Source organism: Coturnix japonica, chromosome 6 (genome assembly GCF_054131305.1).
Source record: "Coturnix japonica strain WE chromosome 6, WE-NBRP24, whole genome shotgun sequence".
NCBI classification, from domain to species: Eukaryota; Metazoa; Chordata; class Aves; order Galliformes; family Phasianidae; genus Coturnix; species Coturnix japonica.
In genome coordinates, this window is record NC_140668.1 from 36365705 (window position 1) to 36381065 (window position 15361).

The following is a 15361-nucleotide window of genomic DNA, read 5'->3' on the forward strand; positions in this document are numbered from 1 at the left end:
TAACCTGTATCATAAGGTTACAACTGCAAAAATGTGAAGAAATATGCTGAGGAATAACACTTACCAGACAGCAGATTGTACTCCTTTCACATCTCAAAATAGCATGGAAGGTGTGGAGACGTGGGATTTCAGTTAGCAGGTGCCTTGCTGACTGCAGGACAGGAAGCAAGCAACTGTTGAGCTCACCTGTCAAAATCATATTGTACCTGAGGTAGAGATCCCTAGAGAGAGAACTGATCTGTGTTTTATACTTGATCGCTTAAAGGTCATGTGTCAAACAAGATTCTCACTTAAAACAGAATAGACAGGATGTCAAATATTGGAGTAAAAATTCATACGTGAGTTGCCTTTTTAAGAAAGCAGTCATAAGTGGAAGTGAAAATGAAAAGCAATAAAATGTGCATTTCAAAATGAAGGTTAAAAAAGAAGTATTTGGTCCACATCCTTCCCGTATTGTAGCTCTGGGCTTGGGCTCAGTACTCCAGTAGATCTGGGTGGAAGGAGATTTGCAAAGCATGCCGTTATTAGTGAGCAGTGCATTACTTCAGCATGCAGCGGTACCGTGCTCCTGAAGTGTCAGCATAGCAACAGAGTGAACTCAGTTGTGTTTGAATGGATTTCTTTTGAAAACCCACAATTTCAATGTACATTGCAGGCATGTTTCACCGTCTTCACTGAGTCTCTCCTTTTTGGACAGGATTTTGGGAAATGCCCTCGATTGCGTCTGTTTACTCAGGAGTATATTCTGGCTTTGAATGAGCTGAATGCTGGAATGGAGGTGGTGAAGAAGTTTATTCATAGGTTAGTTACATTTAATATTATGGTGTATTTTCCAGCCCCGTGTGCATACTTATTTCCATTACTTCTCTCAACCCTGCTCATCTCCATGCTTACCTGTGAGTAGCTGGTACTTTCAGTACTGGCTAACAGCAAGTAAGTGAGAGGTGTCCATAAGGAAATCTTGTTGCAAACCTTTTCTAGCTTATTCTCAAATATATGACTGGGGTTTTCTGACTGTATACGCACTGGAGGTGAACGGACACCACTGTATGTATGTTCCCACTATACACTGGGACTCAAAGCCTTTATAGAGAGATTCCCATCCATTTTAGACCCCATAATGCTCAGTCATGTGTGAGCTTTCAGATAACTGTAGAGATACCACACTGAATGAACTGAAGAAGCAACGCAGCCTTCTTCTAAAGTAGACTATTTGATGGTGCTTTGCAATGTTAAAATAACTGTTATGATCTTTCTTAAGATTCCCCAAGGCTGCCTATTCCAGCACCTCCTTCTGTTTGACTCTTTTTGCCCACGGAAGTCTCCATTGCAGTGATGTCATCTCGGCTTTTGTTTTTCAGCATGCACGGTCCAACTGGACAATGCCCCCATCCGAGGGTCCTGCCAAATCTTGTAGCTGTCTGCTTAGCAGCCATTTATTCGTGTTATGAGGAGTTTATCAACAGGTCAGTATGAATTCTCAGCTCACCCTTTGTTCCTCCCTCCTGAACTTGTGGCATCAAAGAGTTTTTCATTCAGGCTGTAAAGAAGATTGGTGTGAGCATGGGTGTGGGTGTGTGGGAGTATGCCTTCGTTCTCACTCCACCCATTGCTAGAAGGGGCTGCTTGTAAATCCCTGTGTATCCACAGCTTTGAACCTGAGCTGGTTTCATGATACTGTCTCCATTACTGTGGAAAATCTGATTCCTGACTTACCACAATATAGGTGCTGCAGCTCCTGACACACGAGCCAATTTCCAGTAGACACGAAGGGTTCCTGTCTGCTGTGTTTCCTGTTTGTTTATGGCTATCTGACTTTCCTCATGGTAGAGCACGGACAGGGGCTGCGTAGTGTCCAACAGAAATTCCAGACGCGAGGGCTGCAGACAAGTGTCTGGGCATGTACTGTAGCCAGATACAGACTTGGGCATGGATCCTGTTACAGCTTTGCACAACTTTGATGGGAAGGTTCACCTTTATACTAAACTGGCATGTCCACTGGACTAAGGAAAAGCTGAAATCTTTCTAGCGTAGGGGCTGCAGAATAGTCCCGTTGCAGCATTTTGCTATTTTTAGTTGATTTCAACAATCCAGTCACAAAGGAGAAAGCAATACGGTGGGCTAGGGTGAAAAGCAATGGGAAATTGCGACAGATCTTGGCTTCTCCATGTTTCTCTGTCTGTCCCTCTCTCTCTCTGTTATGTCTGGCTATTGAAATTATTTGTTTATTTTTAAAATCCAGTCGAGACAATTCGCCAAGCCTGAAGGAAATTCGGAATGGCTGCCAGCAGCAGTGCGACCGAAAGCCTAATCTCCCCCTCCGCCTTCTTCACACGAGTCCTGACCTGGTCTCTCAGGAGGCTACCTTGACTGAATCCCGGCTCAAGCCTGTCATTGTCACTTCAAATGAGATCCACGTGGAAGTGGAACGCAACAACACGGCTAATCAGAAGATGACAGCCAACGTGGGCAATGACAGCGAGCCCAACCTGATTGACTGCTTGATGGTCAGTCCCACCTGCAGCACCATGAGCATTGAGCTGAGCGCCCAGGCAGACAGGATCCTTGGCTGCTATGTGGAAATACTCAAGATGCTGTGAGTAACTATTTTAAACAGCTTTTTGAACAATGTCATCTTAGCAATGGGGGAGCTTTTCCCACAGGCCTCTCATCTTCAACATCTGTGGCCAGCGAGCACACAGTTATAAATCTAACTCCAGAACTGGAGTCTAGTCTCCGAAAGAGACATCTGGCACTGCCAATATGTTCTAAAAATAGCATTAAGAAGATGAAAAGGGAAAGCTTATTTGTACAGTGAGCCTCACGCATGTTACACAAAACAGGACATTGTTGCCAGTGGTTTCTGCTTTTGTTCTTAGTCAAAATAAAAGATCCATTTATCTCCTCCAGGGCTCTTGGGATTGCCCAAGACAAAGCTCAGAAATACAGACCCGTGTTAGGCATGTGGCTTGTGCAGTGATATGCAGCACTGCTGCCTTGGCTTCTTCAGGAGCTGGATGAGGACAGTGTTTGTCATTTAGGTATTCTCCTTGCATGTTTGTAGAAGTTTTATGGCCTGCTCAAATTTACTTCTGTTATAATAGATCCTCTGTTTGTTGATTGATTGCTTTGGTACAGCAAACCTGTACAATGAATTCTCAAATGACCTTTAGTATATGATGGCTCCATAGTTTCCTGGGAGACAAATCCTCTGAATATGTTCAAAAGGAATGTAAGATACAAAGTTCTCTGAGAAATGCTTGTTTATCTCCTGGATAAATAAATAGATGAAATGAAGGAGTAACACAGAAGGTGGACTGCAGAATAGAAACTTGTAATAGAACATATGTTCATGCAGGAAAACAACCCGAAACAGTTTTGTTGGCTTTGATATACAGCCTTCCTACTGTGTTGCAGTATGTCTATAGGCAAACCTTAATGATTTTTAAACAATGTAAGCCTTAATGAAGTAATAGTTGCTGTTTTTTTTTAATATGTATTACACAACAGCGGGTAAAATTCAGACTCCTCTGTGAGCATTTGGCTACACTGAAGTCAAGTGCTAGCCGGGGTGTACATACTCTAGGAACTGTGTGAAGTCCAAATGCCATAATGAAGGGTTTTGTGAGAGTTTTTTCCTACGTTTTCAGTATTTTCAAAATATCTAGCACCAATTATAAAGTAATTACTTCACTCACTGCTGAGCTGTCTTGCAAATACATTTGTAAGCACACAAAGAGATGGAGATTGGAAAGTGAATCCACGATACTGTTCCCATTAGATTCCTGAGCAGGAAGCTGCTGAAGGATAGTTTTTGTTTCCTTACCCTATATTCTACCTTTGAAAATGTTAGCTTTTAGAATTGTACGGCATCTGTCTTTCCTCTGTTTAATGGTTTCTAAGTCTTCATGCACTGAGACCCAGGTGCTGCATGATACATGCTGTGTATTTATTCCCGTCCCCATGACTCTAGATGTTTTCCATAAACACTATGAACTCTTTCAGACCTGATGCTGGCTTGGATGCTGACTCATTAAGCATCGACGGTTTTGGTTTCATCATGCAGCTGACACACACTTATAAACAAATTCGCCAACAGGCACCTTCGTCCTCACAGTCTCTCTAAATTCTAAAAGTTTGATATGCCAGATCTCCATTCCCATATTACTTTACACAAAGGACACTTTATTTCATTCTGTACCTTGAAACAGTTTTGAATCTGTTATTTTTTATTTTCACAATCACAATTGATGCAACTTTCCTTAGACTGCCTTGCTGGAGCCCACACCCTCCTTAAGAAATCACAACCTGTGAAAATACAAGGCAGTGTCTAAGCCAGAACCACGGCTGGTACATATTGTCACAGTTCCACTGATTTAGGTTCCCTTTCCATTCCTGTTCATCCTGTGGCTTGGTTTTGTTCCGTTTTTTGGTCCCACAAACATTGATGCAGAATTGAGTTCTACTCGTGACTCTACTGCTGGCTTACTGGGAGGTCTTAGATGAGTTGCTTTTTGCATGTGCATCATTTTCTTTATTTGTAATATAATGGTAAACTAAATATAGCATTGGAAAAGCGCTGTAGAAGGGCTAGTACTTACTAACAGAAATGCCAGACAATCCTGTTGTGATGCTGAGTTTTTTGCATGCCCAAGCTCTTCCCGATCAAAGCCTTTCTGAGGTGTTAAATACTGTTACTGTACTTTGAAAAATGGAGAATTTGAAGGGAGTTGGAGATCATGCCAATAGGAAGAAAACATTCATTATGAAAACAACAGCTATCCAGGAGCTGAGCTCTCAGCGGGCAGCCACTAAGATAATGTTCTTATTAATAACAGTGGTAAGCCAAACATAAATAAGTTGCTTAGCATTGAATTTAATTGTTCTTTTAGGTGTCTGACTCAATATCATCATTAAAACAAGAGAGTCACCAACAATGGTATCTTTTTTGCATAATTAACTTAGGGCAGCAGGGAGTAATTTATTTAGGCAGATTTTAATTATTGAAAGTCTAGCAAATGAGAATTCTTAACAGTTTTCTTCATCAGAGGACTTTTTATTGTTCACCTGACGCCTACGCGATGCATACTTTGGAATAAAAAGCTTCTAATAGTGATTAAAATGTAACAGCAATTATTTAATAGCCAATGTAAGACCTCACTTCATGCACAGACGGCTAAGTGTGCAGGTTAGAGAATTCAGCTGTTTGGCTGTTTTTGTAGCGCTGGAAATATCTTTGAACTTTTTGTAATGTGGTTGAGTAACGATACACAACTATTGCATACTACAGGAAAACATGAAATCATGGATTGAAAGATGTTGGCAGAGGAGGGACAGTCTTTAGTGGAACATAGTATTTTTGTCCTGCACTCAAAAGGAGATAAAACTCCTGTGTCAATATCCCCTAATGCAGTCTGGACTCTGATAAGGTTATTGATGCCAGCCCAAATGCTACAGTCTTAAATTGGTGCTTAGGAAATGCACTAAATTAATTGAAATCTTTCTGTTCATCATATTGAATCTGGGGATCTGAGAGCTGCTTAGCATTGCCTAGCTCCTTACTTGAATGTTAATGTTTTTGTGCATTAGAAAGTTTTCTCTACAGTTGAACTTAGGCTTGAACATCACATCTGTGCTTAGAGAAGTTTATGGTAAACGAGGCTGTGTCCTCTTCTATGGAGTGATAGCATCAAAACCTGCATGTGGTCTGAAAAGCTCTGCAGAAGGCACTCGGTGCTGTAACTAACAGAGGGCCTGAGGGGCTGTTGGAGGACATGGCCATCTACTTACTGCCAGGTTACAAAGAAGTTACCTGAAAGATGTTTGATCTTGCCAAGCCATTTGGTCTAGAGAAACGAGCTATTTCTGCATAGTTGCTCCTCATCTCCTTATTATACACTAAAAACAAAGAGGATTTGGGGCTTGCCGTCTCTGGGCGATAAGACCGACAGCTTTCCAAATGCAAGAGTCTGCCGGAGCTTCCCCTGCCTTCTCCGCATTCCCCAATAGGTCAGGGGCATGCTCTGCATATCCCAAGTGGATTCTCTTATGTCATGTTTATCAGGGTTGCCCTGGGCTGCTAATATGTTTTGGATTGTTTGTGCCGCACATGACATATGGGCAGGTTTTCATTTTGGTGAAAGGTGATCCCTGGCAAAGAAAATGTATTATGTCGACAGGCCAATATCAGTGATGGCCTGAAGGCAAATTCACTGTGGAGGGGGATTAAGCCGTGACAGGTTGGCCAAGACTGCAGCCTGTCCCTTCAGAAGGGCTGTTTGTAAGCCCAGTCATGGGGTTTGAGCTCTGTGTCAGCACACAACTTGGCACCCACTGAGGGGCTGAAGGGGTTTTGTCCTCCAAGCCTTCCCCATATCTCTGTGCTCCTTCCCCTCCTGCACAACCTTTGGGCCAGGCTCCTCAGCTGGGGCAAACCCCGTGGCCCTTCCCTCACTGCTTCCAACTCCTCTGCTGTGTGCAGGAGCTCTGGATGGGCCCGAAAAGAAGACAAAAGAGGCAGCTGTCTGAAATGAAAGGAGAAGTCAGATGAGATGAGCGCAGACAGAAAGAAAGTGTTTTTGAAAAGGGAATAGGTGGGAGGAGGAGAAACACCGTAGGCTTTTAATAAGTAGTTTAGTTTTATTCTTGTGCTGTGTTTGTTTCATGTTTCCTAGCACAGATTGAAGGGATTACAGGTTGTGTAGATTTGTCGTTCAGGTCCCACTCATGTGACCAAGTTCTGTATTTTTCACAATAGACAGCTTTCCTCCTTTCTTCTGCTAGGGAGATACGCAGTGGTTGGATCTCACAGGCTTTGCTCTGCGAATGGATGTAGCACGTAACTCCCGGCTCTCATCAGAGCGATGCTTTCCAATTCCATCAGCAGCGTTTTGCTCAGCGTTGGTCTATTACAAAGCAGCTTTTTTTTTAATTCTCATTGCAATTTCTTTTGAAGAGCAGCCAGGAAAAATTGATTGGTTCCCATTATTACTAATCACGGTTCTTCAGATTGCTCAGGGAGGAATTTTAGTGGTGTAACACTTAAACTGAGATGTCGCAGGAGCTAAGCCTCAGAGTGCATCTCAGGAGAGATTTTGGATGCTTTATTTCATGTGATGCGAAACACTTTGAGCACCTATTGAATTTTCTCACACAACCTTTCGATGTTTGGGTTTCTCCTGCACAAAATTCTGCCCATGAAGCTATTTGCACCGCATCAAACCAAAAAAACTGTCGCTTTTGGAGGCAAATCAGGGGCTATTTTAGGAGAAATATTCATGCGATAATGATAATAATAGAATGGGTTCATTAGATTTGTCAGTCCTTTGAGGACACAAACTCAGGAGCTGAGGTCCATTCCCAAGAGAGCTCATCGTAGAGGTGGTAGCTCAGCACTTCTGCAGGTGTTTCATGACATTCACTTTACACAGGCAGAGTGGGAAAAATGGCCCCATGTAATGAAGTCCTGCCTCGTGTTGTGCTGCTTGGAGGCACCAAACAAAATTGGTCATCTTTAGTGTTGGTGTAGTCCAGCCAATGGTGGATGGACTAGATGATCTTAGTGGTCTTCTCCAACCTTAATGATTCAGCAATTTAAGCTGGTAATAGGGGTTTTTGCCTCTGGAAAGAACTATGTTCAGAGATCAGTGCTCACTGTAGGTTAGTGTAATTCAGAGTTACTCCTAATTTATACCAGAGGACAAAATTTTTGATGGAGGAGAAAATTAGGCTCAAATGGCTTTTAGAGCGACCGGCATGGTCATGAAGTTTCTTTTTTTGGATTACTGTAGCTTGACGTGCAATATGCTTTGGTCCCTGCAGTGCTAAAGATAACAAGAGGAAAATAAACAAGTTGTTTTTATCAGGGGACATAGCCAAGACTCTCAGATGTTATTTGTTCGGTGTTTTGAGGATAAGCAGCACTGAGATTTTTGCCTCACCAGTGCCTCCTCAGCTGCTGGCCCAACTGCCTTAAAGCTCCAGCCTTGTCCCTAAACTCATTTCTGGTCATTTAACCAGTGCAGCTGAAGGAAGAGACAACCCCTCAACTCAACAGGATGTTGTTGTTCTTCGCCTGTTGGCAGAGGAGTTTCAGAAGGAGGGTGGGAAATTACATGCTAGAATTGTCTCAGAAAGCACCTGTGAAAAGGGCAGGGCTGTTGGCTACAGATAGCAACTGAAAGGCAGTCAGTTGCAAATGGCATTGGAAATAAAAGGGCATGCATCAAACTTAGAACTTCTGCAGAGTAGTGGGAGCAAAAAGCTAACTCGTCCCACAGTGCTTTTGTACAGCATTCATCTCCTTTTTAATATAATAAGCTACTAAGAGATCCTGGTTCTTGTGAATTAGTTACTTGCATGAGGTATTATATATTTTTGTAACCTGGAGTCATACCACTCTTGGGCAAGCAATAATTGCTTCTCTGACTGACTTCTTAAATGCCAGTTATTCCTTCAAATAAAATTTCTCTGTATGTCACTTCATAAGAATGCACATAAATTGTCTTTGTGTCCATGGACATGACTTGGTGAACTGTCCAACATTGTGTGAATTAACCTGTTTTAGTTTATGGAAATCACTGTTTCATGTGATTAAAAAAGTGGATGAGACTTTTGGAAATGCATCCATCTAGAACCTTCTCTTTGCAAAAAATGCATCTTTTTGGAACAGTTCCTGTGCATATGTTGTCTGTTTCTAACGTTATCAGTTGTACCGTCCATTTGAGAACATTACGCTTCGTTCCTTCCTAAAGAAACATCATACTTCTGTGCCAAGTTTGCAGCAAGCTGGCAGCCAATTAGCTCGCTTTGGAAGCTGAAATCCAAAGGGTAACAGCCGTGAGAGGAGACTATAGGATCTACTGAACTACCTTCTACAGCCATTCCAAATCAGAGATGACATGCTAGCAGGTCATTCCGCACTGTCCAGTGTGTGCTGTAAAACTGGATGTTCTCTTTGCCCTATGTCAGACAAGCATCCCCTTAGGGGTAGTTCCTCCTAGAAGGGCAACCCTGTATATTGAAAGCAGAGAATAATACACAGTGCGTCAGCTGGCTGCTATGGTGCTAACACACTAGAGATGTCCCTTCTGGGCTCCTTTGGCCTGAGCCCTCTGCAGTGGTTATGCCCATCTGTCCTCTTTCACTCTTAATTTCAGCAGTGCTTCCTTCTCTAATACCCTCTCAGCTGAGCAAAGGGCTCTATCCTGTTTAAACTGACCTGTTCTCTTGTGCCACATTCTCTCCCCTCTTCCTATCTTTCCCTTCTCCCATCTTACTCTTTTCCCATGCTCTGGTTCCTGTAACAGGGATGCTGCCCATTTTTTTCTTGTGTAATGCTGTGCAGGAATATAGTACTAGTGCTTTTGAAGCAGGAGGAGAAAAAAGTTACTGGGTTGTGAATGTGCACAGCAATCTTTAGTGAAGTTCTGTGTAAAAGCATACAAAAGAATGTAGTACCAGATGTATGTCATGCAATTATTTTATAAATCAGACTGTAAAATTGTGTTTGGTGTGTGTAGGTCAAAAATGAGGGATTATCTTTGTTTTCACAACTGGACTTATGCCTTCTAGCAAAAGAAAATAAATTCCCATTAAATGCAGAGCAGAGCTGTAAATAGCAATGGCCTGGTAATTACCGCACCAACTTAGATGAAAGTATTACTTAGTGATTAAATGCCAACAGGTTTCATAAACAGCAAATGTCTTTAAGTTGACATAAAGAAGACCTCTCTGGAGGTCATTGTAAATACCAGATTTATTTTGCCTCAGTGGGCAATGTGCTGAAAATGGAAAGGAAAATGTCACTGTAGATCTTTGGAGTGTCTCACTACAGCAGGAGAGTTGTTAGTGCCTGCAATAAGATGATTTTTGCTCTTCAAACCAACTGTTGACAAGCCATATTCCATACATGCTGTCTTATTAAGAAAAATGTTCCTTTTTCAGGTCAGACTATGATGACTGGAGACCAGCCCTGGCCAGCTTGCTTCAACCTATCCCATTTCCTAAGGAGTAAGTTTGTTCTGTCTTAGCGTTTACTGGATTATTCTCATTCCTGTTGTTTTATAGTGAAACACGATGTGAAACATGATGGTAACAAGAACTTTGTGCCCGAACTATCAGTTTAGAATATAGAGTTGAGTTTACCGATGTGGAGATACTTGAAGTCTTCCCCATCCTCATTTCTCTGAGAGCAAAATGGTTGACAGACAAGGAAGGAAGGAGAGATGGTGAGGAGGAGAGCTAAGTGAAGGTTGTAGCAGAGGAAGATGCTTTACTGGCATCACAGAGACTTGTATCATTTATACTTTGCGTTACATGAAGAAGCTACCCTACGGATCAGCCTGGCTCCCTCAGAAACCTATTAATGAGCAGTAGTGTTCATAAAATGCAGACCTCCACGGACAAACATTACAACCTATAATTGTACAATTTGCTGGCTTATCACATCCCCTAATGACCTAATGTCTTGAATCAGAGAGGTCTAATCTTCTGTGCTAGGTTACCTGGGCTACAGTGAGAGCTTGAAAGTAGGCAACAGAGGCATGATTTACCTAAGTTAAATTTGAGCCCTGGGAGAGCTGTAAGCCACACCATGAGCAAAACACTTCACAGAATGCCCATTAATTGTTTTCCTGATGTATGATGTTGATTAGGTGTGACCATACCTTAATTGCATTGCAACTTAAGTATTCGCCTGGCTGTTGGAGGTAACCACAATTCTGTTTATAATTATATAGCTGTTTAGTTAGTTTTTGTTTGATTCCTTCTGACCCTGAGGTCCCACTGATGTTAATGGAAGGACACTTTACCTGATCTTTTCAGGAAAGATTCTTCTTTTTGCCCTTTGTGTTGTGGTTGCCTAGTAAATCCTCTTATTATCTGGAATGAACTGAAAAGTGTGTTTTGTTTTGTTTTTTCTTCCCAAATCCTCACACCTTTCTGTTTTAAATTTCAGGGCGCTTGCACATGAGAAATTCACAAAGTAAGTTGATGCTTGTTTGTTCTGTTAAGGGGAGCAATTATTTAAAAAAACTTGTTCTAGTCAACAACAGTAGTGATGTATTATTCAATATTGTATCTCTGAGCTTTTTTATCTGTGTGGTGCTGTGAGCATGTTCTGTTAGCAATAAAAAGATGTACTTTTCTTTGTAATTTACTGTGACAGCAGGAGCCCAAGGACTAAAGACACTGGATTCCGATAGAATTTACAAACCAGTTCGTCACTGTGCATCTCTGAAAGCCTTTCTAGACTATTTTGAATAGACTCTCTTCTTGGTAATCACTTTCAGACTTCATATTTCCTTCCTGTGGAAGCAGTTTGACTTTCATCTCTCCAAAGTACATGAATATATATCGTGTAAAGAGTAATCCAAGGGAGCTTTGACACTTGTGTGAATACTGCAAGCAACAGCTGCCTATACTTGTCCTTTTACAGTTCTTTTTTCTTTTCTCTTTTGCAGAGAGCTGAAATACGTGATTCAGAGATTTGCAGAAGATCCAAGACAAGAAGTACGTTTATTGCCCATTTACCCAGAGCATTAATTGGAGGGATCTCGTTCAGAAGATCCTTCCTTAAGTAGTCTGTTCCTAAACATATGTGGATTTGCTGTGCTTGAGGCTCTCAGAAATATCCACTCAGGAGATACTGTTCTATGAATGCTTTCTTGTCTTACGTATAAACATACATTTGTGACCTTCTTGCCTGAGCTCAGTTAATGTCCTTGCTCTGCAATAAACTACAGCCATTCTCTTGATTCTCTCCCCGTTTTTCATCTTCCATACAAAAAGAGGGAAGCAAAATGCTTGGGTCCATGCAGCTCAAAAAATGACAGGTTTTACTTAGCTGTTTTTATGTTACACTGTGTGCAGATGACCGTAATTCTCACAAATCAGCAGGAGAAAGAGGGTAGGAGGCATGTTATTGGGATGAGTGTGTAGCTGTAGCCTCTTGGTGGCTAAAGGAAGAAAGCTTCATGGTGATACTTCTGTAAAAATGTGAGAGCAGATATAGTAATCATTCTAGTGGACCCCGGGTTGGCAGGGTTACCTTTATTGGTACAGTGTGGGAGATACTGGTGATTACTGACAGGTCTGTAACCTTCCCAGTGTCTTTGCTTTTTGGCAGGTCCACTCATGTTTGCTGAGCGTGCGGGCTGGCAAAGATGGCTGGTTCCAGCTCTACAGCCCTGGAGGAGTGGCATGTGATGATGATGGGGAGCTGTTTGCCAGTATGGTACGTGTCTGCGATAACACGGGCTTAGTAACTTCTTTGCAGTAAGCAGGTAATGCATAGCTGGCAAGAAAAAGTTTTACTTGCATTTAAAAAAAAAAAAAAAACAACAAGAAGTGTAAGTCCTACTGAACATTTTAGGATGTGTCTGTCTGTCCTCTTAAATTCACACTGATCTCTTACCTATGAAAGAGTGGGCAATGACTGTTCACAAAAGGATTCATCTGTTTTCACTGATTCTATGTCTTCTTATGTTCAGGGTGGAAAAAAAAAGCGTCAAGAACTAAATCATTTTTCCTGAGGGCTTTTGTGGTCCATGATATTTATAAGCATCAGGAGGTGGTGTGCATGAGAAAGCACAATGCTAACATACATTAATATACAGTATTCTGTGCCCTTTGCAGAGATGCTGATAAATACTTAAAGAGCTGATAGTGACTAACCATAAAATTAGAAAAACATCCTGTTCTGAGATGGGCCTTCTATTAATCTTACCATCAGTATTTTCCATCACTTAAGAAAACCTCTAAAAATCTTATGATGACTGCATAAAATAAAATCTCTTTTAGCTTGAAGCTCACCTTCTTAAAGGTGTTCTTCTAAAGCCCTTATTGGTAATGTTGTTAGTGAAGCCAAAGGAAGGAGAATTGCGTGATAGCACTTGAGAATTTTACATCTTTAGAATTAACCTCATCATGGAATGACTGTGGTGTTTTCAGTAGTATTGAACATAGCTCAGGCAATACTGTGGACCAAGGAACATGACTTACCTGCTTTTTGTAGAGGGGTACTGGTATGTAGTCTATGTGGTGGACCTCTTAGTGCCCAGGTTACCTCTAACTACACTTTGTGTTCTGCCAGCAAGCTGGTGAATCAGCCACCTTGGCCATAAAATGAAACTTTTCAGCTGGGAACCCAAAATCTTCTGAAATTAATCTCTAGGGTTTTGAAATGGGAAAGGACGTTGCCATCCTCTTGTGAGATGAGACTGATTTGTATGAGAGGTTTGCATTTCAGCCATAGGTGTCACTATGCGATATCTTCCAGTGCTTTCTGGAGCTAGGAGAGTGTCTGCAGAACACTTTTGTCAGCTAGGAGTCTTCCTGAGGAGGGTTTCTCAGTATGTCTTTCCTTTCAGGGCTAATAAAGCAAAACGGAAAGGTAGATAATGACCCAGGAAAAGCAAATGAAGTTCTGCCTTATAGGAACATAGGGCTGAGGACTGCTGGATTTTCACTGGGCACTTCTTCCTTTCCTCACCAGCTCATTTTTGTTCACTCTGAGAGATGAGATGATCCATCACCACTCCTTACCCAAAGCTAGTGCTCAGCGTGCAGATTGCCAGCACCATTTTTACATACAGCCCGTACTACCCTTCATTTCCAGCTGGCATTTCCAGAGAAACTGAGCTGCAAACAGCTAGGAAAACAAATTCTCCTGTGGTTCCCCTGGAGCTGGGGTCATCGTGTTGCTAGGGATGGGATGGGGACAGTTGCACAGCTGCTCCGATGCTTCCTGCCGAGATTTTATCAGGCTGTCAGCTGGGCTGCTTTGCAGAGGAAAGCTACCCACCCCCTCCCATCATTCCAGGCATTACCTTGTTCAAAAGCTGACTTCCAGTTAGATATACAGCTACCAGGAAACTGCAGCCCTAAATAACAGTGGAGACCTCCTTTTCATTTGTCACAAACACTTGTGTTTGAGTGCGTAACAGCATCCGTTCTAGATGCATATGTGTCTCTTAGGCTCACACCTCTAATTTAAGCTATTTGTTTCTCAAATAGGTTCATATTCTAATGGGATCTTGCTATAAAACAAAGAAGTTTCTGCTTTCACTGGCTGAAAATAAATTAGGACCTTGCATGCTGCTGGCCTTGAGGGGTAACCAGACGATGGTAGAGGTAAGCCCATAATATACGTAATCATATGGTTTATGAGCAGTGTTCGGATTCAGTTTCATGCTGCCTTTCCCAGAATTAGATCCCATGGAACTAGAGAAGCTGAGTTCAACTCTGTCATATCAAACACCAGTAGCAGGCAGTTGTGTTGTGAAATATTGTTGCTCTACATATATGTGTGAATTACATGAGAGGCGGGTGCAAGAATTTTTGGACAGAAGGGTTGTTTACTGTAGTTCAGTTGGAGATATAACGATGGGAAATAAATGGCAATGAATACACAGGCTGCAGCAAGGGGTCAGAATTCAGAGCAGTGAGACCTTTCTGCAGCTAAATGCTCAGTGCTTGTCCTGCCACCTGCAGAATCAGCACAGAAAGAAGGTGCATTTATCAAAACTATTTGCTTGTATTTTTTAGTGTTTACGATATGTTATTTTTCTTGCATTAATAGCAAATGCTGTTTTTTGCATTCCTTCAGATGAGTTTTTCCGTAACGCCAAAGGGAAAAAGAAACTGATTAACTAGGTGGAAGAAGTCATATTTTTTTTTGCAATTTAACGTTACTTATCTTCATCAAAAAATAACTGCCACTGAAATTGAAAGTTTTTATTCCCTCCATAGCTTCAATGACATAAATAGCTGAAAATGAAGGGCAGCATGGAGAGTGCAGGCTGTGTCCCACTGCAGCCATCCGCTGGGGTCTGCCTTGCTTCTGGAGCATCAGGCACTGTCTCTGTGATGGAGGGTGTCTGTCTGTGGCCTTCAGCTCCCTGTGTCATTTTCACTCAGCCTCTCCAACCCCTCTCCATCGTAGGTTGGATGCATTTCACATGCACTCTGCGGGTATAGAAAGCTGAGCACTTAGGGACAGAAAATCCAGCACTTGGCTGGCTGCTTGGCTCTACTGCTCATGCATAATATCCCAAATCTGCCACTTGCCAGTCCAGCCAGTGTACCTGGGAAATACCAAATCGATTGTACCTGTTCTGATGAGGGCTGTGGCATGAAGCCATCTTCCAGCACTGATGCAAAGTAATTGCACCTCTTGGTCGGAAGGAATGAGCACTAATGGAAGCCAGAATAGATAGGGTGACTTTCAGAGACTGGAGGTCATTCTTTACAATAAAAAATGTGTTTCTTGTATTGGGAAATTGGTAAATGTTGCTGAGATCCCTCCCAATCTAGCCTGTATAATGCATCCCCTAAAAACATACACAGTAATTTCAGCTAT

General features: G+C 42.0%; 1 protein-coding gene across 4 annotated transcripts in view; it reads left to right on the forward strand.

The window, feature by feature from the left end:
- Nucleotides 1–15361, forward strand: part of CMIP (c-Maf inducing protein) — a 116333-nt gene that overhangs the window by 91970 nt on the left and 9002 nt on the right. For 2 of the 4 annotated variants that reach the window (XM_085551856.1, XM_085551857.1), the window contains 8 exons: nt 656–801; nt 1362–1466; nt 2243–2596; nt 9946–10011; nt 10958–10984; nt 11463–11511; nt 12128–12235; nt 14017–14133. In XM_085551856.1, coding sequence (XP_085407982.1) covers nt 656–801; nt 1362–1466; nt 2243–2596; nt 9946–10011; nt 10958–10984; nt 11463–11511; nt 12128–12235; nt 14017–14133 — 972 coding nt within the window. The remainder of the gene's footprint in view (nt 1–655; nt 802–1361; nt 1467–2242; nt 2597–9945; nt 10012–10957; nt 10985–11462; nt 11512–12127; nt 12236–14016; nt 14134–15361) is intronic. The other 2 variants (XM_015874155.3, XM_085551858.1) reach the window with 1 other exon arrangement.